Consider the following 25,463-nt stretch of genomic DNA (forward strand, 5'->3'; position numbering starts at 1 on the left):
CCGCAGTTGTTAAGCAAAACCATTTCCCCCGTTGACTTTGCTTGACGGAAGCCAGTTGGAAGGGTTGCAAAGGGCGATCACGTGACCTTGAGATGCTGCAACCATTGCCCTTGACCAGGGGTAGTCAACCTTGGCTCTTTTATGACTCGTGGACTTCAACTCCCAGAATTCCTCAGCCAGCCATGCTGAGGAGAAATGGAGAGGTTTCCATGCTGAGCCATGGCTGGCTCAGGAATTCTGGGAGTTGAAGTCCACAAGTCATGAAGCAGCCTAGGCCTAGGCTAGAGGTAGGCAACCTCAGCTCTTTTATGAAACGTGGACTTCAACTCCCAGAATTCCTCAGCCAGCCACGCTGAGGAGAAATGGAGAGGTTTCCATGCTGAGCCATGGTGGCTCAGGAATTCTGGGAGTTGAAGTCCACGAGTCATAAAAGACCCCCGGTTGCCTACCCCTGCCCTTGACTTACAACAGTTCATTTAACGACGATTTGAAATTACAACGGCACTGAAAAAAGTGACTTATGTCCGCTTTTTCACACTTACGACCATTGCAGCATCCCGGTGGTCACATGACCCAAATTCAGGCATTGGCAGCTGACTTGTGCTTATGATGGGTTGCAGCGTCCCGGAGGTCACCTGATCCCCTTTTGCGACCTTCTGACAAGCAAACTCAACGGGGGAAGCCAGATTCACTTAACAACCGTGTTGCCAACTTACCAACTGCAGAGATTCCCTTAAGAACTGTGGCCAGAAAGGTCGTAAAACGGGACAAAAACTCACTTAACAAACGTCTCGCTGAACCGCAGAAATTTTGGGCTCAACTGTCGTCGTAAGTCGAGGACTGCCTGTTATCTTCCGGTCGTTGCTTGTCTGAATTTTGATCACACCACCGTGGGGAGGCTGCAACAGTGGTAAGCACGAGAACCGGTCATAAGTCCCCCGTTTCGATGCTGTTGTAACTCTGAATGGTCGCTAAGTGGAAAGGTGGTGTGTTGTTTTTTTCGATGACCAAAGAAAAGTCCCGTTCTTGATGTGGCTGGTGGAAGTTGGTTTAGGCGTCCTCCTGGGACTGCATCTCTACTTTAACCCCGAATGACGGAATTGCTCATGAGCTGGGAGCATCTTCTGCGGTGACCACAATCCGGGTTTGTAACCCCGCTGGTTTAATTATGCGATGATCAACTTCCGAGTAGTCGGGATGCTCCGTTTGGGAGGTCTTGTGTTTGGACCATCAGCAACCCCCCCCTGGACATCAACTAGGCTGGAAATTTAAAAAAAAATCATGCAGAAGAGTAAGGGCAAACCACATCCGTGTTATTACCTAGAAAATTTCATGTCCAAATCAATGGCGGTCAAGATTGATCTCAGGAAGACTTTATTATTTCTTATAATAGCAGTAAGCTCCTGGTGGGAATGCCTTCAAGGGTTTTGCGAAATTGACTTCCCAGTGGACAGTTGCAAGATAATGGATTAGCTAGCAAAATTACACGCAAGACGTGATGCGTTCTTCTTTCAGCGCATTTGCTACAGGCTTCTGTAGTTTTGCATCTAGCAGGCATGAATTCAGACCGCGTGTTAAGTTAAATCCAAACAAGGCATATTAGGACATAGGCAAGGTGTGTGGACCCAAGTAAGATCTGGAATGGTTTGGTTTGTGGCATCAAACTCCGTGGCTTCTTTAGATGTGAGCAGTAGGCCGTGATGCTCAACAAACCATGGCTTATCATGATGTGTAAATTTGGGCACTGTTTTAAAGTTCTATTGAGCGCATTTACGTAGCAAGAAGATATCTGGAAGTACATCTATAGGGTCCTAGTCAATGCCAAGTTTTTTTCTCCAAGTGTCCCTATTTTTCTCAAGGGGAAGGGAAGAGAAGAGAAGAGAAGAGAATAAGAAATAGAATGGAATGGAGAAGAGAACAGAGAATAAAATATCGGATAGAATATAAAAGAGAGAATGGATTGGATTGGATTGGATTGGATTGGAATGGAATGGAATGGAATGGAATGGAATAGAATAGAATAGAATAGAATAGAATAGAATAGAATAGAATAGAATAGAATAGAATAGAAATAAGAATAGGAAAGAATAAGAATAGAATAGAATAGAATAGAATAGAATAGAATAGAATAGAATAGGAATGTTTCTTACGATCACAGACCAGAATTGCAACTAGAGGCATGTTAAAAAAAAGAGTAAAAATAAAGTAAAAATACAGAACAGGGTAAAAATATTGCAATTGGTAGTGCGTTCAAGAAGCTGTCGTAAAGGCAGACCGATCTGCAACCCTGTTAATGGCTTAGCTTGCTGATTGCGTGCAACGCTGGATTCTTAGCACTTCAGTGCTCTGTTTTTTTTCCCCCCTTCTGCCTGTCCCCTCCCAAATTCGGCCAGCAAGGAGAATAAAAACATCCAGCTGTATCTTGAGCCAAGCTCAAGCAACACCTCCTCTTTGCTGGGAATGAATTTTTCTGCTTATCACTTCCTGTGAGCTGCAGTAAATCCACAGGACCTGGCAGTCAACCCCATGAAGTTTCAACGATGAATGGAGCAGGGAGGAAATGAGGAATTTCTCCATGCACAATGAAAGGAAATCTTGTAAGAAACAGAGCCAAATGCAAAGCTTTCTGAGCTTATTGCTTTCTAGCTTGGGGTTTTTTTAAAAAATATTCTTCTTCTTCTTCTTCTTTTTGCATGCAAGCACCCTTTGCAAGGCTTGTACTGGTTACTAATGTCTTGGGAAACAGTGAGGTCATTTACACGAGGATTGTGCCTGAATGACAACTAGGTTGCTGTGTTTGTCAGTTGTTTAGAGAGGATTTTAAAAGACCAGGGATGAAATTCCAGTGGAAGAGGGATGGCTCTGTTGAAAGAAAAATCTTCATCAGGGTCCAGTCCAAGCCGGGAATAAGCAAAATGGAGACTGCTTTAGAAAGAAGGTTGCAGTTTATTGAAGAGGAGAGAGGCAGACAGAAAGATGGCTCTGGAAGAAAGAAGAGAGTGAGCACATGTAGGGAGTGGGTTTTTATACCCTCTGGAGCCTTTTGTTTGGAGTTGTTCCTGTGGCATGAACTTTGACCTGAGTCTGAGTGTGCCTTTCTGGTAGTCTGATAGTGGTGGGTTAATCCTATTATGTCCCATATCCTGCTTCCCTGGGGCTGGGGCTGATGACTATGTCCTGTGTTGGATTTTTTTGGTGTGAAGGATCGTTGATTCTAGGGATCTTTGTCTTTCTAATCCCATCAGCTCCAAGCTTCCTGGCTCCAGTCTTTCTGACAAGATGATCACATCTGCATTTCTGCAGACCTGGTTTCTATCTGGGGCAGAAAGAATTGGGGGGAGGGCGGTCTCTGCCTTTAAGATCCTTTGGGGAAATATAATATTCTGCCTTTTAATATTCCCCAAAATATTTCTTTCTCTGGAGGAGGGGGCTGACTTCCCACAGCTCGCATGCTTTTCCCATTAAAGTTGAAGCTGTAGGCCCAGATTCTTACTCCTTCCTTATTTCAGATCACAGCATCTCTGTTCATTAGTTGGATCCGTTTAAAGACCAGTGCTCAGAAAAGTAATGACGGTGGCTTTGAGCAGGGGGTTGGACTAGAAGACCCCCCAAGGTCCCTTCCAATTCTGTTCTTCTATTGTGCTGTCATTCTGACCTCTCTGCTGGGTAGGGTTGAATTGCCTAGCATACTATTATATCTACATACATGTGGTCCTTGACTTACGAACACAATGGAGCCCAAAATATTTACTGTTAAGTGAGACATTTGCTAAGTGAGATTTGCCCCATTTTATGACCTTTCTTGCCACAGTTGTTAAGTGAATCACTGCAGTTGTTAAGTTAGTAACCCGGTTGTTAAGTGAATCCGGCTTCCCTATTGACTTTGCTTGTCAGAAGGTCGCAAAAGGGAATCACGTCGTAAATATGAGTTGCATATTTGCAACTCATATTTGCAAGTGTCTGAGTTTTGTTGCCAAGTGTCTGAATTTTGATCAAGTGATCCTCGGGATGCTGCAACGGTCGTTAAGTGCGAAAAACAGTCATAAATCACTTTTTTCGGTGCCGTTGTAACTTCAAATGGTCACTAAGCAAACTGTTGTAAGTCGAGGACCGCCTGTGGTTCAGTTCAGTGAACTGGTTTACTGTCCAAGGCCAATAACTGAAAACACGCCCTTCGTTTTCACAATGTCACACTGCCTCTCTGAACTCCACCTAAAGAATTAGGACTCTTTTTTTTTTTTCACCTATTCCGAAAGCGAATTCCGCAGAGAGGGTGAAAATTATTGGGTCCACGGTTTTGTGACAAAACTGGACATCAGTACATTTTTCACGCGAGGACCTATATTTTGGGTAGTGTTTGTTTTATGGTTGTGTGAAATCAAAGAGCCAAAGTCATAGCTTTGGAGACTTTGTTTCAATCAATAGATGCAAAAGTCACAATAAACCCTGTTTGATTTTTCTTCTAGGCTGGTGGATGACAGATGTGTGGTTCAGCCCGAAGCAGGTGATCTTTGCAATCCACCCAAAAAATTCCGAGGTAAGCACTTGTTGGAATTCATTGTTGAAATGTGTTTCTTTGCAACAACCACAGTAGTATTCAGCCAGTAGATGGGGGTATTTACAAGTTTGGGTCTATGGTATAAATTCTCTGCTCTTTTGCCCTAAGTAGAGTTTCCTGTTTCCTGTTACAGTTAAGCAGTTGAGCAGTAAAGCACATGGTGAGTGTGCTCTTTGTTTGCTCTGTAGTGCTTTATATAAATAGAATTTCTAGCAGCACTGAAAACATTAAAAGGATTGTAAATAACAACCAATTGTAACAACTGCCATTGTTACAATTGTTATTGTTACTTATACTACAATAGAGATTCTCAAAATCTAGAGTCCTTCAAGTGTGTTGGGAATATACCGCCAAGAAATTCCCATCAGTAGTTGCCAGGATAATTGGGAAGTCTGAGTATTTTTACTCTGACATGCTTGGGCAACATTAAGGGGGAAGCTCGCTCTGAATTATTTGTACAGTCCTTGATTACTACCATTCATTTAGCAACTGTTTGAAGTTACAACAGTGCCAAAAAATGTCCACTCCTCAGGCTTACAACTGGTCTTTGCACTTATGACTGCAACCTGCATGGTCACCTGACTGCAATTTGGTCATTTGGCAACCAGCTCACATTTACCACCGGTTGTAATGTCCTGCGGTTATGTGACTGCTGCTAGTGACCTGGTTTCCAGCAGAAAAGCATCCATTTGTAAGAATGGCTTCACGCTTATGAGTGGGGATTCACTTAATGACCACAGCAGTTCATTTAATGGCTGTCATGAAAATGGTCGTAAAATTGGGTCGACTTATGACCACAGAGGGGAGGGGGAAAAATAGGAGCTCACAAAAAAGCTATAAAATTTGCTAGTCGGAAAAAGCGCTACCTAATTCCTTTTGTGTCTCCGAGCTTGTTATTTGTGTCTCTGCTGTTGATCAGTAAATATTTTCTTTTTTTTTTCATCTTAAAGCCACACAGTTATGTGTTTGGAAACTTTTACAAGGTTGACTTAACAAGTTGGACTGGTGGCAACTTAGGTGTGCCTAACAATTCTTTAAGCATTAAACGGTTGCAAATTTTACCTGTTATCCCAAAGGTGCTTTTTTCCAAAAGGCAGCTGGACTTCCTTTGTTTTTCCTTGAAGAGGTTTTGCTTCTCATCCAAGAAGCTTCTTCAGTTCTGGTGGAAGATGGAAGAACTGAAGAAGCTTCTTGGATGAGAAGCGAAACCTCTTCAAGGAAAAACAAACTCCAGTTGCCTTTTCCAAAAGCACCTTTGGGACAACCATGATCTGGATGACGGAGAATCTCCACGTTTACCTGTTATCGTTTTCCCCCACTGTCCTTTAATTTTAACTCCAACAATTAATTTTGGCAGCATTTTGTTTCCTTTTGTCAAAATAACGTTGTTGTTCACACTATTCCCTGTGCATATTTTTCTGGAACCATAAACTGAGATGCGTTATAGTTCTGATCCAGATAGCATAAACTCGACGACAATGGTTTTAAAAGATATTTATTGTCCAGGAATTCTAAGCAGAGACTTACTTTGCAGTAGATACGTCTGGTCATTTGCATATTTGTCCATTCTCATAGGTAAAAAGAACTGATTCCCCCATCTCAGCTAGGCATGGTTACGGATACCAATCGATGCATGCATGATGTTTGTCGACGCGTGCATGATATTTGCTAGACAAAGGATTTTTACAACCCTGGCACGTAGCCCGGACATCCTGCGATGAACTTTGAAGCCCCTTCCACTGACTAGATAAGATATAGGACTGACTAACAACTAGACTATATTTCCTAGAAGCCATCTCTTAAGGAGACAGCATTAAACCTTTAAATGCTAAATGCTCTAACACAGTTCTTTTCTTTCTTTCTTTTTATTGAAAAGTTTTATAAAAGTTACACTATAAACCCCAAAACCAACCCACCCTAACCCCCCCTCCCCCACTTCCCAGAGCTGAATACAGGGTTACAAATATAATAATCATAATCTAACTAACATTAACCAACTATATAAATAACCAAGTCCATAATGCGCTTTAACTCCCCTTTAACATAAATATAATAATAATAATTAAAACATAAACAAATTAGTATCCTAATTATTAAACAATAGAATATCCATATTGTNAAATTGATTTATTCTTCCTACCCCAATTCTTCTTCTAAGAAAAAAAAATCTAGTCCAGGGGTGGGCAACCTTGGCTCTTTTATGACTCGTGGACTTCAACTCCCAGAATTCCTGAGCCAGCCACGCTGAGGGGAAAGAGAGAGGTTTCCAAGCTGAGCCATGCTGGCTCAGGAATTCTGGGAGTTGAAGTCCACATGTCATAAAAGAGCCAAGGTTGCCTATCCCTGATTCTAGTCCAATTCTTTCCCTGTGCCCTTTTATGAAGACTTATCCTTCCTAGTGTTTCCCTCTCTATTTTATTCTAACGTTAACTGAATGTGAACAATGAACACCTTGTATAACCACCTTATTTACACGGAACAAGTTGAGGGGATGAGACAGGTGCCAGCTACAGCTCACGTGATTTTGACTTGACGCTATTATTCCTTTAACCAGGGTTCAACTGAGTAATAGAATGAACGAAGTTGTGTATGACGGAAAGGAGCTCTGAGACCAATTTTATTATTATTATTATTTTGCCTTGCTGATTTGCAAACTGGAAAGAAGAGAGAATCAAAAAAAAGAAACCAAGTTAGTGTTCCTTTGTCTTTAGTCACTGTTGCTAAAGAAGGAGGAGAGACAGGGAGGAATTGATCCGAGCCAGACAAGTATGGATGCTTGGCAGATGTTCCTCAGTCCTTAAAAATCACCTGAAAAGTGGCAAAGTTTGTGGGAAAGAAACTATACATTGACAATGCCAGCTTCACACAAAGAAAACTTATATAAAATGTTTTATAGGTGGCATTCGCCACCAAGATTAGCAAAAATGTTTAAAAACATGTCAGAGAAATGTTGGAAATGTAAACACAAAACAGGTACTTATTATCCTATGTGGTGGACATGTGTTTAAAGCAAGGAGATATTGGACAATAATGCACATTTGGTTAGAAAAAATGTTAAGAGAAACACATAGACTATAAATCTGATTTTTTTTTACTAGGTATGATGCCAGAAAACGTGATAAGCAAAGTACATATTTGATTCTACATGTGATAACTGCAGCAAGAGTTATATTTGCACAATATTGGAAGAACAAAGAAATACCACCAGAAGAAGAAATAATCAAAAAAACATTAGACCGTGTGGAAATGGACATACTTACTTTAAGGCTGAAAGAAAAAGAAGAAACAGAATACTTTCAAACTTGGGACCTATTTTATCAATGGTTAGAGAAAAGATTTAGGGATGAGGAATTTAATTTGTATTAGTGAATAAGATACTCAGACAACACGCATTTGTTGAATAATTATTATTGAACTCTGTTAAAAACAATAACAAAACTTAAAAAAAAAATCACCTGCTTCTTAATTCTATCTTTTTTTTTAAATTTGAGGTTTTTTTTATTTATTTACAAAATTAAAATACAAAATCAAGCACTGAAAAAAGTGATTTATGACCGTTTTTCATACTGAATGACCGTTGCAGCATTCCCGTGGTCACGCGATCAAAATTCGGGCGCTTGGCAACTGACTCGTATTTATGACGGTTGCAGTGTCCCGGAGTCATGTGTTCCCCTTGTGCGACCTTCTGACAAGCAAAGTCAATGGGGAAGCCGGATTCACTTAACAACCAGGTTGCTAACTCAGAACCTGCACTGATTCATTTAACAACTGTGGCCAAAAAACTGATAAATTGGAGCAAAACTCAATTAATAACTGTCTTTGTAAAAAACATTATTAATTTTTTTATACAATTCAATAGTACTTATTCAACAACGTATTGTCTGAGTTTACCATTCACTAATACAAATTTAATTCCTAATCCTTTATTCTTTTCTCCAGCCATTGGTAAAATAAGTCCCAAATCTGACAGTATTCTGTTTCTTCTTTTTCTTTCAGCCTCAAAGTAAGTCTGTCCATTTCCGCACATTCTAGTATTTTTTTTAAATTATTTCTTCCTCTGGTGGTAATTCTTCATTTTTCCAATGTTGTGCGAATATCTGTTATCGCGTGTAAAATCAAAATATATACTTTGTTTATCAATCTTTTTTCAATTAATCACTGTCTCGTATCAACAGAAATTTGGGGCTCAGTTTTATCGTAAGTAAGTAGCTATAAATGTTTTATTTATTTGCAAAGTTAAAATACAAAACCCAACAAAGGAAAAAAAGAGGACATAACAAGAACCACAAAGACAAAAAAAGTGTGTGAAGCAAACTGTCAAACATATGCATAAAAAAGGGGTCCCCAACTACCAGGCTATGGCCTATTTCCATGGTGACGAACCTATGGCATGCGTGCCACAGGTGGCACGCAGAGCCCTCTCTGTGGGCACGTGCACTGTCGCCCCAGTCCTAGGCCTTCAGCTGGGTTTTATAAAACCTTTTCGCTTTAGGCCTCCGCCGCCGTGTGCAAAAAAAAAAGTTCAATCAATCAATTTCAACTTCTCGCGGCAAAAAAAAATCGCAAAGTTGGAATTGATTGATTGAACTTTTTAGTCCCACCCAGTCTGCCGTTACCACTGCAGCCACGCCCACCCAATTGGCCACAATCACCCAATTGGCCACGTCCACCCAGCACCCGACGATACATAAGTGGGTTTTGGGTTGCAGTTTGGGCACTCGGTCTCTAAAAGGTTCGCCATCACTGGCCTATTTGGAACCGGGCCGTGCGAGAGGCAGGCCGATGCGCGCGCACAGCTCTCTTCCTCTGAGTGGCACCCCAAAGTTTTCTCTCTTACATGACTACGGGGATCCTGCAACTGTTCTGTGAAAAATGGTCAGAAGTCAGTTTTGTCAGTGCCATTGTAACTTCGAATGGTTGCTAAACACACTGTCGTAAGACTACCTGTATCGCATTTATTGCACCTGGATTGCAATATTTTTGAGCCATCCGAAGCAGTGAATTCTTGGGGGGGGGGGAAGCTTCATTTTCATGCACCAAAGGCAAACATTCATGCTTGTTTTTGCAACCCGAGCTGGGCTACCTAAGCTGACCTTTGTGCAAAAAACAAACAAAAAAAAACAAAAAAAAAACCAGGCAAAACAAAAGCCAAAGGAGAGGAAAGGCAGAATTAGCTTGGGACGTGGTGTTAACAGTTCACAAAAACTTTCTCTTGAATGCCCCTTCTGTGCTTTATTGTTCAAAGGGAACGGGAGAGGAGAAAAAGGAAGTCATTTGCATGTATTTTTCCCCGAGGTTTTCACTAGGGAAGCCGTTTTGAAAGACATGGAAACTGGGGGGAAAACACAAATATGCAATGGGACTCCTGCCCCCCCCCGCTGCCCAACTTCCTAGTAATTGTTCACTAATAAATGATGTCAGACCAGTGTTTTCCCCCGTTTCGAACATGTGAAGCTGTTGTCAGGCATCTGGAATCTGATTAGGTCGGGAGCTGTTTTTGTGCATTTCTGTGTGTGTAGGCTTGTGTGTGAAAACCACGTGCCTGTAGTCACAACAACTACCAGACCCCCAAAGTTTCAGCTTGTTGGGAGGTGGACGGACGCTATGTCTGCAGAAGGAGGTGGGGAAAGAGAAGAGGGTAGCCAGAACTGTGCTATGTACAGATAGTCCTTGACTTATGACTGCATTTGAGGCCAGAAATTTAACCTCACCAGGTTAAGTGAGTCGCATCCCAATTTTATGACCTTTTCTGCAAGCAGATCAGGCAGTTGTTAAACAGATCAGAGAGTCATTAAATAAGTCCGCTCTCTCTATTTACTTTGCTTGTCGGAATGCTGGCTAGCAAGGTCGCAAATGTGGATCATGCAACTTACAGGGACGTTACAGCCAGGTTAGACAAGTTTGCTGTTATAGAAATGGCTAATATATACTATTGCAGGGGTGGCTAATATATACTATTGCAGGGGTGGCACGGGTGCCAGAGGCGGCACTCAGAGCCCTCTCTGTGGGCACGCGCGCCGTCGCCCCAGTCCTAGGCCTTCAGCTGGGTTTTATAAAACCTTTTCGCTTTAGGCCTCCACCGCCGTGTCCCCCCCCAAAAAAGGTTCAATCAGTCAATTTCAACTTCTCACGGGAAAAAAAAGATCTTGCAAAGTTGGAATTGATTGATTGAACTTTTTAGTCCCACCCAGTCTGCCGTTACCACCACAGCCACGCCCACCCAATGGGCCACACCCACCCAATGGGCCACACCCACCCGGCACCCGACGATGCATACGTGGGTTTTGGATTGCAGTTTGGGCACTCGGTCTCTAAAAGGTTTGCCATCACTGTACTATTGTATAAAATAAAAAGTTGAGCTGTAATGTAATATTCTACTGTGCCAAAGACATTTGGAAGTCAATGCCTTTTTTTCCCCCTTTTTCCCTTTCTACCCTACATTTCCTCTTTTTTTCCCCCTTTTTCCTTTCCCCCAGTTTTCGATTCCTTTTTATTTTGCTTTGCATCTTATATTTGGATAAAATTAATAAAATTTGATACAAAAAAGGGGGGGTTGCAAGTTGCAGCTGAGTCAGTTGCATGCCTCTGGTCTATCAATGATATCTGCAAAGTCCAAAGGGGAGAGGAGATCCTTCTTTAAATCTTGGTTTTGTGCTTTTGTTCTTCAGATTGCCTTTTCAAAGTGTGTCCCATGAACCGCTATTCTGCGCAGAAACAGTACTGGAAAGCGAAACAAGCGAAACAAGGCAACCACACCGAAGCGGCCTTGTTGAAGAAGCTACAAGTAAGAGGCGCCGAGCTCCTGGCTGTCTTTCTGTAGCCCACAAAGCCTTGTTTTGTCTAAAGGTGGTTGGTTCAGAAACCACGATCGGCTGAGTTCACATATCCACCAAGTCGAAAGGAACGGAGTCCCATTTGTGGTTTAGAACAGGAGTTTCTCAATCTCGGCAACTTTAAGAATGCTGGAAGTTGAAATCCATACATCTTAGCTAAGGTTGAGAAACATTGGTATAGATCAGAGGTCCCCAACCTGTGGGACTGCATTTTACCAGGAAACGTAGATAGGGCAGGCTATAAAGGTCAGTGCCCTCCTAGCCAAGCACTCCGAGTTTGTTGGCGATGTCCATTTTGCTCTATGAGTTCATGGTGACCTAACCCTAACCCTAAGTGGAATTTTCCTCCAATGGGATTTTCCCATGTATTTTACCAGGAAACAAAGGGCAGCCTACAAAAGTAAGTGCCCTCCTAACCATATCCAAGCACTCAGAATTTGTTGGCGATGTCCATTTTGCTCTATGAGTTCATGGTGACCTAACCCTAACCCTAAGTGGAACTTTCCTCCAATGGGATTTTCCCATGTATTTTACCACAAAAGATAAATAGGGCAGTCAAGAAAAGTCAGTGCCCTTCTAACCATACCCAAGCACTCCGAATTTGTTGGCGATGTCCATTTTGTTCTCCGAGTTCATGGTGACCTAACCCTAACCCTAAGTGGAATTTTCCTCCAATGGATTTTCCCATGTATTTTACCAGGAAACGTAGATAGGGCAGGCTATAAAAGTAAGTGCCCTCCTAACCATACCCAAGCACTCCGAATTTGTTGGTGATGTCCATTTTGCTCTATGAGTTCCTGGTGACCTAATCCTAACCCTAAGTGGAATTTTCCTCCAATGGGATCTTCCCATGTATTTTACCAGGAAACATAGATAGGCCAGACTATAAAAGTCAGTGCCCTCCTAGCCATACCCAAGCACTCCAAGTTTGTTGGCGATGTCCATTTTGCTCTCCGAGTTCATGGTGACGTGACCCTAACCCTATAGGGTTTCCTACTTGAGGAGGGGTTGGACTAGAAGACCTCCAGGATTCCTTCCAACTCTATTATTCTGTTAATAACTCAGTTGGACGTATTAACTTGCAGCATGCAGCTGAACTGGAACAGAAGCAGAACGAATGTGAGAACCGGAAGTTGCTGGGGGAAATTGTAAAATACAGCAATGTGATCCAGGTGAGTTTTTGAAAGCCACAAAGAGATTAGGGGGGGTTGTGGCCCAAGTGGGTTAGAGCAGGGGTCTTCAAACTTGGCCCTTTAATGACTTGTGGACTTCAACTCCCAGAATTCCTCAGCCAGGCACGCTGGCTGAGGAATTCTGGGAGTTGAAGTCCACAAGTCATAAAAGGGCCAAGTTTGAAGACCCCTGCTTGTGGACTTCAACTCCCAGAATTCCTCAGCCAGGCACGCTGGCTGAGGAATTCTGGGAGTTGAAGTCCACAAGACATAAAAGGACCAAGTTTGAAGACCGCTGCTTATGGACTTCAACTCCCAGAATTCCTCAGCCAGGCACCCTGGCTGAGGAATTCTGGGAGTTGAAGTCCACAAGACATAAAAGGACATTCCCAGACCAGATATTTTTCTCATTTTGAGGAAAACTTGAAGAGGTGCCCCTGATTTGCTTAGAAGCCAAGGAATAAAACAGGCTCTGAAGGCCGATCCTAACAAAAGGATAAGTCATTCAGCAGAGGCTACAGATGGTCCTTGCTTTACAACAGTTCGCTTAGCGACCGTTTGAAGATACAACGGCACTGAAAAAAGTGACTTGTGACCCTTTTTCACACTCGCGACCGTTTGCAGCCTCCTCGTGGTCACGTGATCAAAATTCAGACGCTTTGGCAACTGACTCGTATTTATGACGGTCGCAGCGCCCCGGAGTCACGTGATCCCCTTTTGCGACCTTCTGACAAGCAAAGTCAATGGGGGAAGCCGGATTCACTTAACAACCATGTTACTAACTTAACAACTGCAGTGATTCACTTAACAGTGGTGTCCAGGAAGGTCATAAAATGGGGCAAAACGCACTTAAGCATCTTGCGTAGCAACATAAATTTCTGGCTCAATTGTGGTCATAGGTCGAGGACTCCCGATACTTTCGTTATCCTTGCATGACCAGCTATAAGTATCTCAGGGATGGGTCCTTTAATTTGATTAACAAAACACCCTGCATATTTATGCATAATGTTATTGAAGTACCATATTTATTGCAAATATATCCCGCATTTTCTCCAGAAGCTCAAGGTACTACTACACGTAGTTATGTCCCCTATTTATCTCGTAGCTCTCCCGAGTTCACTGACCTAGAGTAACCCAGTCAGCACTACGATTCAATGGTGGTTTAAACTTTGATCTCTCTCTGGACCAAGTGTAACGTTTTAAATTTAGAACTGTTCAAGGTACAAGAATTTCCTTTAAAAAAACAGAAAAAAAACCAGTCCTCATTAATAAAAGGAATCTTTGGCAAAAAAAAGGAAAATAAAAAAATCCAGTCAAAAATTCCAGCTCTCAGGTGGTTTATAGACAAGGAAAATTAAATGAGGAAATTGAAAATAGGAAGTCATTTTGCCGCCTTGAAGCTTCGGGAGGACTGAATGACTTGATCTAAGGGCGGCTGAGTCATCTTCCATCGAGACCGTTTTGTAGCTAATGTGTAGCTTACTCAGAGCTGCCTGAAAAAGCCACAATCACAGTGATAGGATATCATGGGTCTTGTGCCATCCGCCAGATAAGGCGAGTGACGTGCTGGCATCATTTTGCCAGTTCACAATTGGGGCCATTTGTCGGTTGTGGAGAGTTGATATCGTTTCCAATGTGAGAACGGTAAATTAATAGCAATAGCAGAAATAGCCCTTAGATTTATATACTGCTTCGTGGTGCTTTTACAGCCCTCTCTAAGCAATTGACAAATGTCAGCATATGGCCCCCAACTATCTGGGTCCTCATTATACCAACCTTGGAAGGATGGAAAGCTGAGTCAACCTTGAGCCTGTCAAGATCAACTCCTGACTGTGGAAGGGAGGAAGGAAGGAAGGAAGGAAGGGTGGGAGGGAGGGAGGGAGGGAGGGAGGGAAGAAGGGAGGAAGGAGGGGAAGGAAGGGAGGGAGGGTGGGAATGAGGAGGGAGGGAGAAGGTGAAGGAAGGAAGGGAAGGAGGGAGGGAGGGAGGAAGGAACGAACAGCAATAGCCCTTAGACTTATATACTGTTTCATAGTGCTTTAAAGCCCTCTCTAAGTGGCATTTTACCGACCTCAGAAGGAGGAAGGCTGAGCCAACCTTGAACCTGTCAGGATCAAACTCCTAAATGTGGGCAGAGTTTGTCTGCAGTGCTGCATCCTAACCACTGCACCACCATGGAAGGAAGGAAGGAAGGAAGGAAGGAAGGAAGGAAGGAAGGAAAGAAAGAAAGAAAGAAAGAAAGAAAGAAAGAAAGAAAGAAAGAAAGAAGGAAGGGAAGGGAAGGAAGGAAGGAAGGAAGGAAGGAAGGAAGGAAGGAAGGAAGGAAGGAATAAAGAATGGCGGAATAATAGAATTGGGAAAGGGAAGAAAGGAAGGAAGGAAGGAAAAAAGAATGGTGGAATAACAGAATTGTCAGGATCAAACTCCTGGCAGTGGGCAGAGTTTGCCTGCGATGCTGCATTCTAACCACTGCAGCACCGCAACTCCTAAATTAAGCCAGTTTGTATTGCGGTTAGCCAAGTTCTTGATTCCATTCCCACTGAAGGTAGACAGTCACAAGAGGTTTCCTCACGTTCTAATTAGCATAGGACACGCCTTAGGCTGAATCTTAACCCAACGGTTGCGTCTGAATGCATGGATCTTATTTATTTTCCTCACCGACAGCTCCTTCATATCAAGAGCAACAAGTACCTTACCGTCAATAAGAGGTTGCCAGCCTTGCTGGAAAAGAATGCCATGCGGGTTTCTTTGGATACGGCCGGGAATGAAGGCTCCTGGTTCTACATCCAGCCCTTTTGGAAACTACGGAGCGAAGGGGACAATGTAAGTGAGCGAAATACGCAGATGCTGGAATTTTGATTTACTTTGGCCATGTCGTGCGTGCAAATTCATTGGAGAAGTCCATGAGGCTAGGAATGGTTAGTGGAACAAGAAGAAGGGCAAGCAAAGAACACGCTGGCTTGATAACGTCAAAACCGGGACAAAAATGATTCACCCAACAACAGAAAAAAAGCACAGAGAGTTCTTGCCTGTAAAGCAGGAGTCTTCAGACTTGGCCCTTTGATGACTTGTGGACTTCAACTCCCAGAATTCCTCAGCCAGGCACGCTGGCTGAGGAATTCTGGGAGTTGAAGTCCACAAGTCATCAAAGGGCCAAGTTTGAAGGCCCCTGACATAATGTGAGGGGGAAATAATGCTAACTCAGAAAGAGCTAAACTGGTGTTTCTCAACCTCGGCCATTTTAAGAGGTGTGGACTTCAACTCCCAGAATTCCTCAGCCAGCAAATCATATCCTCAAATCACAAATCATAAAAAGGCCAAGTTTGAAGAACCCTGCTGTAAAGTCACCAAGAATCGGACACAACTGAACGGTTAAGTTTCTGTGGAGATTTTCAGTCGTCCAGGTCCTGGTTGTCGGCGAAGGTGCTCTTCCAAAAGGCAACTGGACTTTCTTTGTTTTTTCCTTGAAGACGTTTCGCTTCTCATCCAAGAAGCTTCTTCAGAATCGAAACGTCTTCAAGGAAAACCAAAGTCCCGTTGCCTTTTGACAAAGCACCTGTGGGACGATCGAACGGTTAAACACCTATCAGAATATTGTCACCTCTGTAGTCAAAAATCAGTCGGGAAACACCTTGTTGTCCTTCCTTGGTGAGGTGTCAACACCTGGCTCCTTGCACCTTGAAATGTTATTTTACAAAGGCAGTCGTCAGATAGAATCTGCATTGAAAGGAGCAACTTTTGCAGTTCCATGATCCCTCTCGGGCAAGGCAATGTCAAACGGAGGAGAAACCAAGTTTGAATGAGGTCACAGCCTTACTCAAAAGTTCTGGCTGTGTCAGCAAACCCAGATAGAGTTTTAAATGTAGTGCTTAATGAATCAGAACAGCTTCTGATAAGTGAAGCCCACAGTGGTGCTCAGGAAATTGTAGTGGTGTCCTCAGTGATCAGGAAGGGCCTTACCTTCTCCTCAGGCTGAAGAAATGAAGGCAAGTTAAGTATCTCATCTGCTGGAGCACTTGAAGCAAATACTTGGAGCTTGTTTGGTGGACTAAGGCAGGGGTTCCCAACCTATGGTCTGTGGCCCGGGACTGGGCCATGGGCTCTTGGCCAACGGGCCGTTGAAACGGCTGGCCCTTGCGCACACGTGTGGGTACGCATTTCCCCTCCACTCGCGCTAGCGCCCGCAGCCCTGTTTGCGCATGTGAGTGGGCACAAATGGGAATGCTAGCGTGGGACGGGTGTCCGCAGCCCATTTGCGCATGCGCCACTAGCCCAGGTGATTTGCGCTGCGAATGGGCCGCTAGCCGCCACGGGGGGTGCGCAGCCGTTCACGCATGCGCACGGTGCCAATGCATGCTGTATGCGTGAATGGGGCTGCTAGTGCTGCACCAGTGTGCGTGGCCCAATGTGCACCAATTTTGAAGCTGCGCTCCTTCCCTACGGTCCTTGAACCTGGAAAGGTTGGAGATCTAATAATAATAATAATAATGATAAAGTTGGAAGGGACCTTGGAGGTCATCTAGTCCAACCCCCTGCTCAGGCAGGAAACCCTGTACCATTTTGGACAAATGGCTGTCCAGTTTCTTTTTAAAAACTTCCAGTGTTGGAGCATTCACCGCTTCTGGAGGCAGGTTGTTCCACTGGTTAATTGTTCTAACTGTCCATCTCTTAGTCCATCTCTGGACTAAGTCATCTCCCACTTTCAGACTTCCTTTGAATTCCTGGCCATGTTCCCCAAATATAGAAACCCAGATCCCAGAGTTGTAATATTTGCATCCTCACCTGCTTATCTTCTCCAATTCCCTTTCGTACGTTCAAGGGTCAAGACCTTATGTTGACAAAACCCTTCCACCTAGGATCCGAATCCAATGCTTTTAAGACAGACTGAGATAGCTTCTCCAAAGCCGTAGTAGAGTAACACCAGAATGGCAAGAAACAACCTGTGTCTAGCTGGAGCTGTCCCAAAGCTGAATTCAGAGACAGGGTTTCCCCTCTGTGATCTCAAGCACATCTTAATATTGTCTTCGTGATTGCTCCTTTCAGCCAATTTGTAACTACTGATTCAATCCTGCAGGTTTCTTTTGCTAATACTCTCTCTGCCCTGACGTAGCTGTAAGTTGTTTTCTTTTTCAGCAGCATGGCATGCAGTGCACCCCGCGTTAAGTACAACTGTGTGTAGAAAGGTTGTGATCTTATTGTGGATGTTCTGATATTCGAGGAGTAGCACAATAAGACACTTGCACGAGTTATCGGCTGAGTGATTTTGGTCTGTGATTGTCTCCACTTTCCAATTTGTGACAAAAACAAGAGAAAAATTCGTGGAAGCCATATCGTTCATTTTGGCTTTTTGCTACTTACTTGCCACAAACCATTATGTATTTAAAGAAGTACGAATGTATTGGTAAATTCTGCCATGAAACCTTGCTTCCCAGACGTTTTGTAGCACGCTATGATGAATTACAAGGAGTTGGATCACCTGTTTTCAGTGCTCTGTTGTGGGTGCTGGTGCACTTGTAACTTTGCCCTTGTGATGAGCTGCCCGTGCATGTTTGCTTGGTCATTTCTATTGAATCTCGAACTTCTTCTGTTTCAAGATGCGTGTGGAATTGCACGAGCCCCGAAAATGTATGGTGTATATGGAGTCCTTGGTGCTCTCTGAGCTTGCTTATTGTAGATCAGGTTAAGTCCATAAATGCTGCAGAATTCCTGGAAGCCTGGCACTTGAACACATCAGCCATCAACAGGCGCATAAACAACGTTTACACCCCATTGGAAAGAGACAATAAAAAAAGCTAAGAAGAAAAAATAAAATACCGAAACATCACCTCACCAGCAATCAACATCCAGATTAGTAGAGATGATCACCAGGTGTCATGGTTCCGACAGATGAAACTCTTCAATAGAACTTCGAGGCATTGTTTACCTTAAAGAATCTTTTATTCGAGTAGCATAATGTCGGCACTACATAATCAAAGACAAAAACTGAATTCCCCTCCCCTGGGCACATATTATCAAAGCACAATTCCCTCTTCCAATTAATAGTCATAAATCACATTCGCCACTTAGCTTGAAGCGTGGGCTTCCTCTCCAGCTCTCCATCCCGCAAATTCTTTATCAGTTCTGGGCTCAATAACCTTGATTCTCAGCTAAGTTTAGTGTTGTTATGTCTAATTAGACTCTTCTTCACATCCCCCCCTGCCAGCATCATCAAAAGGAAAAAGATGGCTACATTTCCATCTGTTGTCAATGCAAAAACATCCGATGTTAGCAGCGTTGACACCAGGATTAGTACCAGACCAATCAAGCAGCAAACAATACCCTAATAAGGAACATCAAGAACGCTCCCGTGAACACTGACAGGTCAAGCCACTTGGATATAAACATAGAGCAGATCCTTCTAGCACTGATGATGTTACCTAGCTTGGTAATGAAACATCTGCAAGAAAACAATGGAGCTCAGAGAGCACCAAGGTCTTCACAGTCCTCTTCTTCCTCCTCCTCTCTCTCCACCCTCCTTTTTCATTCTCCTCCATTCCACAAACCCCACTCCCTTCTAAGCACTGATGATGTTACCTAGTTAGGTAATGAAACTTCTGCAAGAAAACCACCAAGCTCAGAGAGCACCAAGGACCTCACAGTCTTCCTTCTCTTCCCTTCTAGCACTGATGTTGTTACCTAGTTGGGTGAGGAAACATCTGCAAGAAAACTACCAAGCTCAGAGAGCACCAAGGACTCCACAGTCCAACCCTGAGCTACAAATATTCTCTTCTCTTGATGCATGGTGCATCTGGGAGGAAAGAGGGGAGGAACTCTCTAGAGCAATTTATGGAATGATGTTAATATATGTTCTGAGTTGAGGAAATCATGGCACTGAAAATATATAGAAGCAGGTTGGCTGCAGGATAAAAATAATTATAATCCCAAACCACAAAGAATAGAATAGAATAGAATAGAATAGAATAGAATAGAATTATAGAATAGAATTAAAGAATAGAATAGAATTACAGAATAGAATAGAATTACAGAATAGAATTACAGAATAGAATAGAATTACAGAGTAGAATTACAGAATAGAATAGAATAGAATTACAGAATGGAATTACAGAATAGAATAGAATAGAATTACAGAATGGAATAGAATAGAGTTACAGAATAGAATAGAATAGAATTACAGAATAGAATAGAATTACAGAATAGAATAGAATTACAGAATAGAATTACAGAATAGAATAGAATTACAGAATAGAATAGAATTACAGAATAGAATAGAATTACAGAATAGAATTACAGAATAGAATGGAATAGAGTACAGTAGAATAGAATTACAGAATAGAATTATAGAATAGAATAGAATTACAGAATGGAATGGAATGGAATGGAATGGAATAGAATAGAATAGAATAGAATAGAATAGAATAGAATAGAATAGAATAGATAACCCTTATTGTCATTTTTTACTGTGGGCACATTGGCACACATTAAAAATGAAATTTTGTGGCTTGCTCTCAAAAGTGTACATATATATAACACACATTTAAACATGCTATATACAACGTATGTATACCTGTAAATAATATAAATATTAATCATCGCCCATCTTACTGGGTTCTTACTGGGCAAGGGATATCGGGTATATTCACAGTAAGAATCCACGATGTGAGATAGAATCCAGATTATAGAAATAACCAACAGAAATAAAGTGATTTTTTTTAAAAAAAAGAATGATAATACGTGACTCTTTTTATAACTTCAGATTGTTGTCGGAGACAAAGTTGTCCTGATGCCAGTTAATGCTGGACAACCGCTACACGCCAGCAACATAGAGCTCTTAGATAATCCAGGATGCAAGGAGGTAGGTTTGATGAGGATTTATCCATCTAACTAGGTTTGTTTTGGTAGGTTGCAGTTAAGTGGTCATCCCCGGTGGAAGCTTGTTCCCAAAAGAGCTGATCAGGATCAACTTCCTGTTGTCACTGGCATCATGCGTTGCCTGGCAATAACTTGATCCACATTATTAGCAGCCAATCACATTCTTTGCTAGCATACAAGCAATCCTCGACTTACAGCCATTGGTTTAGTGACTGCTCAAAGCTACAACGGCGCTGAAAAAAAGTGACCTATGACCATTTTTCACACTTACGACTATTGCAGCATCCCGATGGGTCATGTGATCAAAATACGGGTGCTTGGCAACCGGCATGTATTGATGACTGTTTGCAGTGTCCCGGGGTCAGTTGACACCCTTTTGCGACTTTCTGACAAGCAAAGTCAACAGAGGAAGCCAAATTCACTTAACAACTGTAGCAAGAAAGGTTGTAAAATGGGGCAAAACTCACTTAACTGTCTTGTTTGGCGACAGAAGTTTTGGGCACAATTTGGTCACCATTCAAGGACTACCTGTGTATATGAAATTACAGTGTTACTTACAGTAGCGGCCAAAATGGTGGAAACCTTTTGGGAAAAGTGTCCAGTAGAAATGCCACCTTTAGTTAAGTTTCCACCCATTTTTCTTCTAATTTCTTTATAACTGTAGCCTTGTTCACTTAATAATACTATTTTACATCGCTTTCTGGACGACCAGTCAACTCTTTGCACCATTACTTTAATTTTATTACGTTTTGCAAGCTCACTAAATGAAAGAACACAAAAAAACCCCAACCAACTTGATAGGGATCACATAACACACTGACAAATGTCCTCCTCTCATCTTCAATACGTGACAGCAATCACTGAATCCTACCGTGATCCGATTGGCTCATGGCCAAAACAAGATGACACCCGATTGGCTCTCTAAACACTCACGCTCATTGGCTACAATCAGATGAAGGAAAGCTACCTGAGATCAACCTAAGCAAGTTGTGCTTCCTTTTTCTGGTTATTTGGCTATAACGTTTCATAGAATACAGTACAGATAATTGAACCAACTTTGTTGCATTACATTCTCGATTAAATTATCTTTCCACTGATATATAATTTTATGGTACTACTCCAAGAAAAAAGTGGTGTTATTAGCCATCAAACCTCAAAAATTCACTTTTCCCAAAAGGTTTCCACAATTTTGGCCACTACTGTATGTATGACTGCTATATAACCTAGTCTTTTCGTGGCCGTGTCCATGGAGATTCTCAGTCATCCAAGTTATGGATGTCCCAAAACTGCTTTTCTCCAAATGGCAACTGGTCTTTCTTGATTTTTCTCAAAGATGTTTCGCTTCTCATACAAGAAGCTTCTTCAGTTCTAAAAAAACTGGTGAGGAACGGAAAGGATTTCTACTCTTTTTGGTCTTTTGAAAAGAGAAAGAATTCACTTCTTGGATGAGAAGAAAAATCAAGAAAGACCAGTTGCCACTTGGAGAAAAGCACTTTTGGGTTTTTGTGGCCATATAACCTAGTGGCCATATTTATACAAATATGGGATTGAACTATGAGATTATCAGTCTATTAAGTAATATTAAGCCAGGATTTGCTCAAGTATCCCCTGATATATAACTTATTTCTATTATTTTTAACACCTTCATTTGAGTTTTTTTTTTAGATAGAGCAGCAAGTCCTGTTGGGGACTAATGGACAGCTTTACAGGAAGAAAGTTATTTTAACAAAAAAAAAAAGGATATTAAATAGATATGGGTAAACAGTAATGCCAGAGTGTAACACAATAAAAACTTTTCTGTGTGGCTGTTTCATGACATAATTGAATGATTCTTGGTGTCCTTGAATGCAGGTCAATGCAGTCAATTGTAACACCAGTTGGAAAATCACCTTGTTCATGAAATTTAGTTGCTACAGAGAAGATGTGCTTAAAGGGGTAAGTATGGATGAGCTGTTTTTCATTGTTATAAAATTTAATTCCTTTCCATAGCTCCTGATTTTAGCTATTCTTATGATCCACAGGTAATGTTTCAAGCTGTTCTGAAACATACGTATTATAGGATGGTCCTTCTTTAGTCCTGTTTATCCATCTTCAAAAATGATTATTTCTTTGCACACGTATCCTGTGCTTTTCCATCCTCTCAGAAAAATTGCAAGTCAGAAGCCATAAACAAGGATGAGGCAGCCTCTAGATCAGGGGTCTTCAAACTTGGCCCTTTTATGACTTGTGGACTTCAACTCCCAGAATTCCTCAGCCAGGCACGCTGGCTGAGGAATTCTGGGAGTTGAAGTCCCACAAGTCATAAAAGGGCCAAGTTTGAAGACTCCTGCTCTAGGCTTATGGGACCTCACAGTTGTGAACTTTTGCACCAAAAAGCTGATGCCAAATGGACCAAATTTTGATAACCATCACTTCCTCCCTCTACCCAACATAAGATTGAAGAGTGGTTTTTTTCATAAATCTTATTTGATTCTTCTTCCACTAATATCCCTTAATTAAAATAAAATATTAATCTATCCTATACGTATCTAATCCCAATTAATCAATCTCTTTAAGCTGACAAAAAAAATCAAACTTTAAATCATTTCAATCCATTAAACAGAATTCAAATTTCATCCAATTAATTATCATAACTAATAACATCCATGTTATCAAACAAACAAATCATCTTATTAGGTGAATTACATTACATAATAATTTTCTTACAAGTAACCTATCGTCCTAAAAAACAACCCCTCATATATTTAAACTCATATATCTTCCATTAGTCCCCCATTTCTCTTACATCTGACTCATAATCATAATCCTTAAACCAATCCATAATTCTAGGTTGCCTACGGAACTAGAATATATTTGGAAGGGATACCCGAATTGATAATGTTTGTACTTAAAGTTAATTTGATTATGGTAGTGTAAATTTATAAAGCTTTAAAACAGGTATAGGTCAAATAACGTTAAGCTAGAATTGGACTATTTTAAATAAACTATGTTACTTAAGGGGAAAAGAGAGGGAATACTAGATGTATTGACTGAATTATGTATATATATGTATTATGTATATATGTTTTCTCTTTGAATGTCTGACTACCCTAACACCACGGTGTGTCTTGAATACTTTGTCTCAAAAACCAAAAAACCAATAAAATTTCTTTAAAAAAAAAAAAAGATTGAAGAGTGGGAAGTGTTTGTGAGGCCATTTTTTTCATTCTTTAGGCCAGGGCTTTTCAACCTTTTCACCCATTGTACCCCTTTTAGGATATGGCTATATCCGAGTACCACCAGGCGCCTAGCAAGGTGTCAAAAACTTGAGGATCAAAAAACAAAAGTAAAAAAGTAATGAAGTACAGGTAGTCCTTGACTTACAACAGTTCGCTTAGTAACTGTTTGAAGTTACAATGGCACTGAAAAAAGTGCCCCCCAAGGCACAGCCAAGCAAGACACCTGCCTGCCTGCCCGCCCGGTGGCGCTCTTCCTCCTGTCCGAGGTTTTCATTGTTGTGAGCATTTCTGTTGAGGATTGGGGGTGAGGGTGGGGTGGGGGGGTATTCGGTTTTTATTCCCCCCGTCTGCTGGGTGGTTGCAGCAGGTTTTGGTCACTTCATATGACCCTGGGACACTGTGACCGTCATAAATATGAATCACTTGCCAAGCATCTGAATGTAAATCACAAGACCCTGGAGATGCTGCAACATTCCAGCTGATCGGCGCTTCTTCTAGGCTCAGCAGAAGCACCAGGATCAGCGCTGAGCTCCAGCTGGAGCCTGGCACTGATCCTGGCGCTTCCACTGAGCCCTGACAGCCCTGCAGCTCCAGCCGTCTCTCGCTCAGGCTTGTGTGGTGCTGCCACCGGTTCAGCTCATTCCCCTCCCCTCTACCACTTTTCTAGGATGGTCGCGTACCACCTGCCAGGTGCCAATGTACCACAGGTGGTACCCGTACCACTGGTTGAAAAGCCTTGCTTTAGGCGCTCTGTCCTGGCAAACTGATGAAGATTGCATCCCACAACGTCCCTCAGTCTGATTCTCACTTTAACTCCTTCTCATGAAAAAAAACAAGATGGCGTTTTTGGTTTTGGGTCTTCCAGGGTCATCGTCTGATGACCCCTCTTCACTCTGCAGCAATTTGGCCTCTCTGCCCTAAACGTTATGGAAAACGTATAAATCGGTGTTGCTCAACCTGAAGATGGGCGACTTCAACTCCCAGAATTCCTCGGCCGGCCATGATGGGAGTTGAAGTCCAGCCATCTTGAAGTTGCCCAGATTGAGAAAAACTGATCTACAGAGTATAGTAAACCTAACAAAACACACTCTTTCCCTATTTGTGTGTGTGTGTGTGTGTGTCACTCTCTCATTCTCTCTCTCTCTCTCTCTCCCTCTTTCTTTCCATCTCTCCATCTATTCAGGGAGATGTTGTCAGGCTGTTCCATGCCGAACAGGAGAAGTTTCTGACCTGCGACGAATACCAGCAGAAGCAACACATTTTCCTTCGCACAACTTTGCGGCAATCAGCCACTTCAGCAACCAGTTCTAAAGCCTTGTGGGAAATAGAGGTATTTGGGGGAGAGACGCTCCCTACCTGGGCTCCGTATTCCTTGTAACAGCTTTAGCCACACTGATACCCGCACTTTTTTTTAAGGGGTGTGTGGGGGGTGTCAGATGAGCTGTTGCCATCTTTGTGTTGATATTTTTAAAGGACCAGGTTGGTCTGAGGTCGCTTGAATCTGGTCTTGCCTGATCTGGACCTCACGGTTTCAGCCAGTGGTCTACGAGGAAATCCACCTCAGCCACGCAAACTCAAGGGCCATGTCAACACAAAGATGGCAACAGCTCACCTGATCCAAAAAACAAAACAAAACGTGAAGATGTAGGAATACAACGACTGAAAGGTGAAACCTGGATCGGTTTGGGTTTTGCAATTAGCAGTTCCTAGTTTTCCTCAGACCAATGGCTCCTGTAGTAGCTGCAATAGGAACTATCTTAACAAGAGTTTTGTCCCCGAATCTCCATTTATGAGACTTCTTGGAGAGATGGTA

General features: G+C 42.3%; 1 protein-coding gene across 1 annotated transcript in view; it reads left to right on the forward strand.

Moving 5' to 3' along the window:
• Positions 1 to 4,466: 4,466 nt before the first annotated feature.
• ITPR2 (inositol 1,4,5-trisphosphate receptor type 2) overlaps positions 4,467 to 25,463 on the forward strand; it is a gene marked incomplete at both ends in the record, with an annotated part of 125,169 nt that continues 104,172 nt past the window's right edge. The window contains 7 exons of the mRNA XM_029286076.1: positions 4,467 to 4,537; positions 11,227 to 11,342; positions 12,477 to 12,563; positions 15,228 to 15,386; positions 20,317 to 20,415; positions 22,284 to 22,367; positions 24,834 to 24,980. Of these exons, the coding sequence (XP_029141909.1) occupies positions 4,467 to 4,537; positions 11,227 to 11,342; positions 12,477 to 12,563; positions 15,228 to 15,386; positions 20,317 to 20,415; positions 22,284 to 22,367; positions 24,834 to 24,980 (763 nt within the window). The remainder of the gene's footprint in view (positions 4,538 to 11,226; positions 11,343 to 12,476; positions 12,564 to 15,227; positions 15,387 to 20,316; positions 20,416 to 22,283; positions 22,368 to 24,833; positions 24,981 to 25,463) is intronic.

Source organism: Protobothrops mucrosquamatus, unplaced genomic scaffold, assembly GCF_001527695.2.
Source record: "Protobothrops mucrosquamatus isolate PMUCROS unplaced genomic scaffold, P.Mucros_1.0 scaffold2818, whole genome shotgun sequence".
Taxonomy (NCBI): Eukaryota; Metazoa; Chordata; class Lepidosauria; order Squamata; family Viperidae; genus Protobothrops; species Protobothrops mucrosquamatus.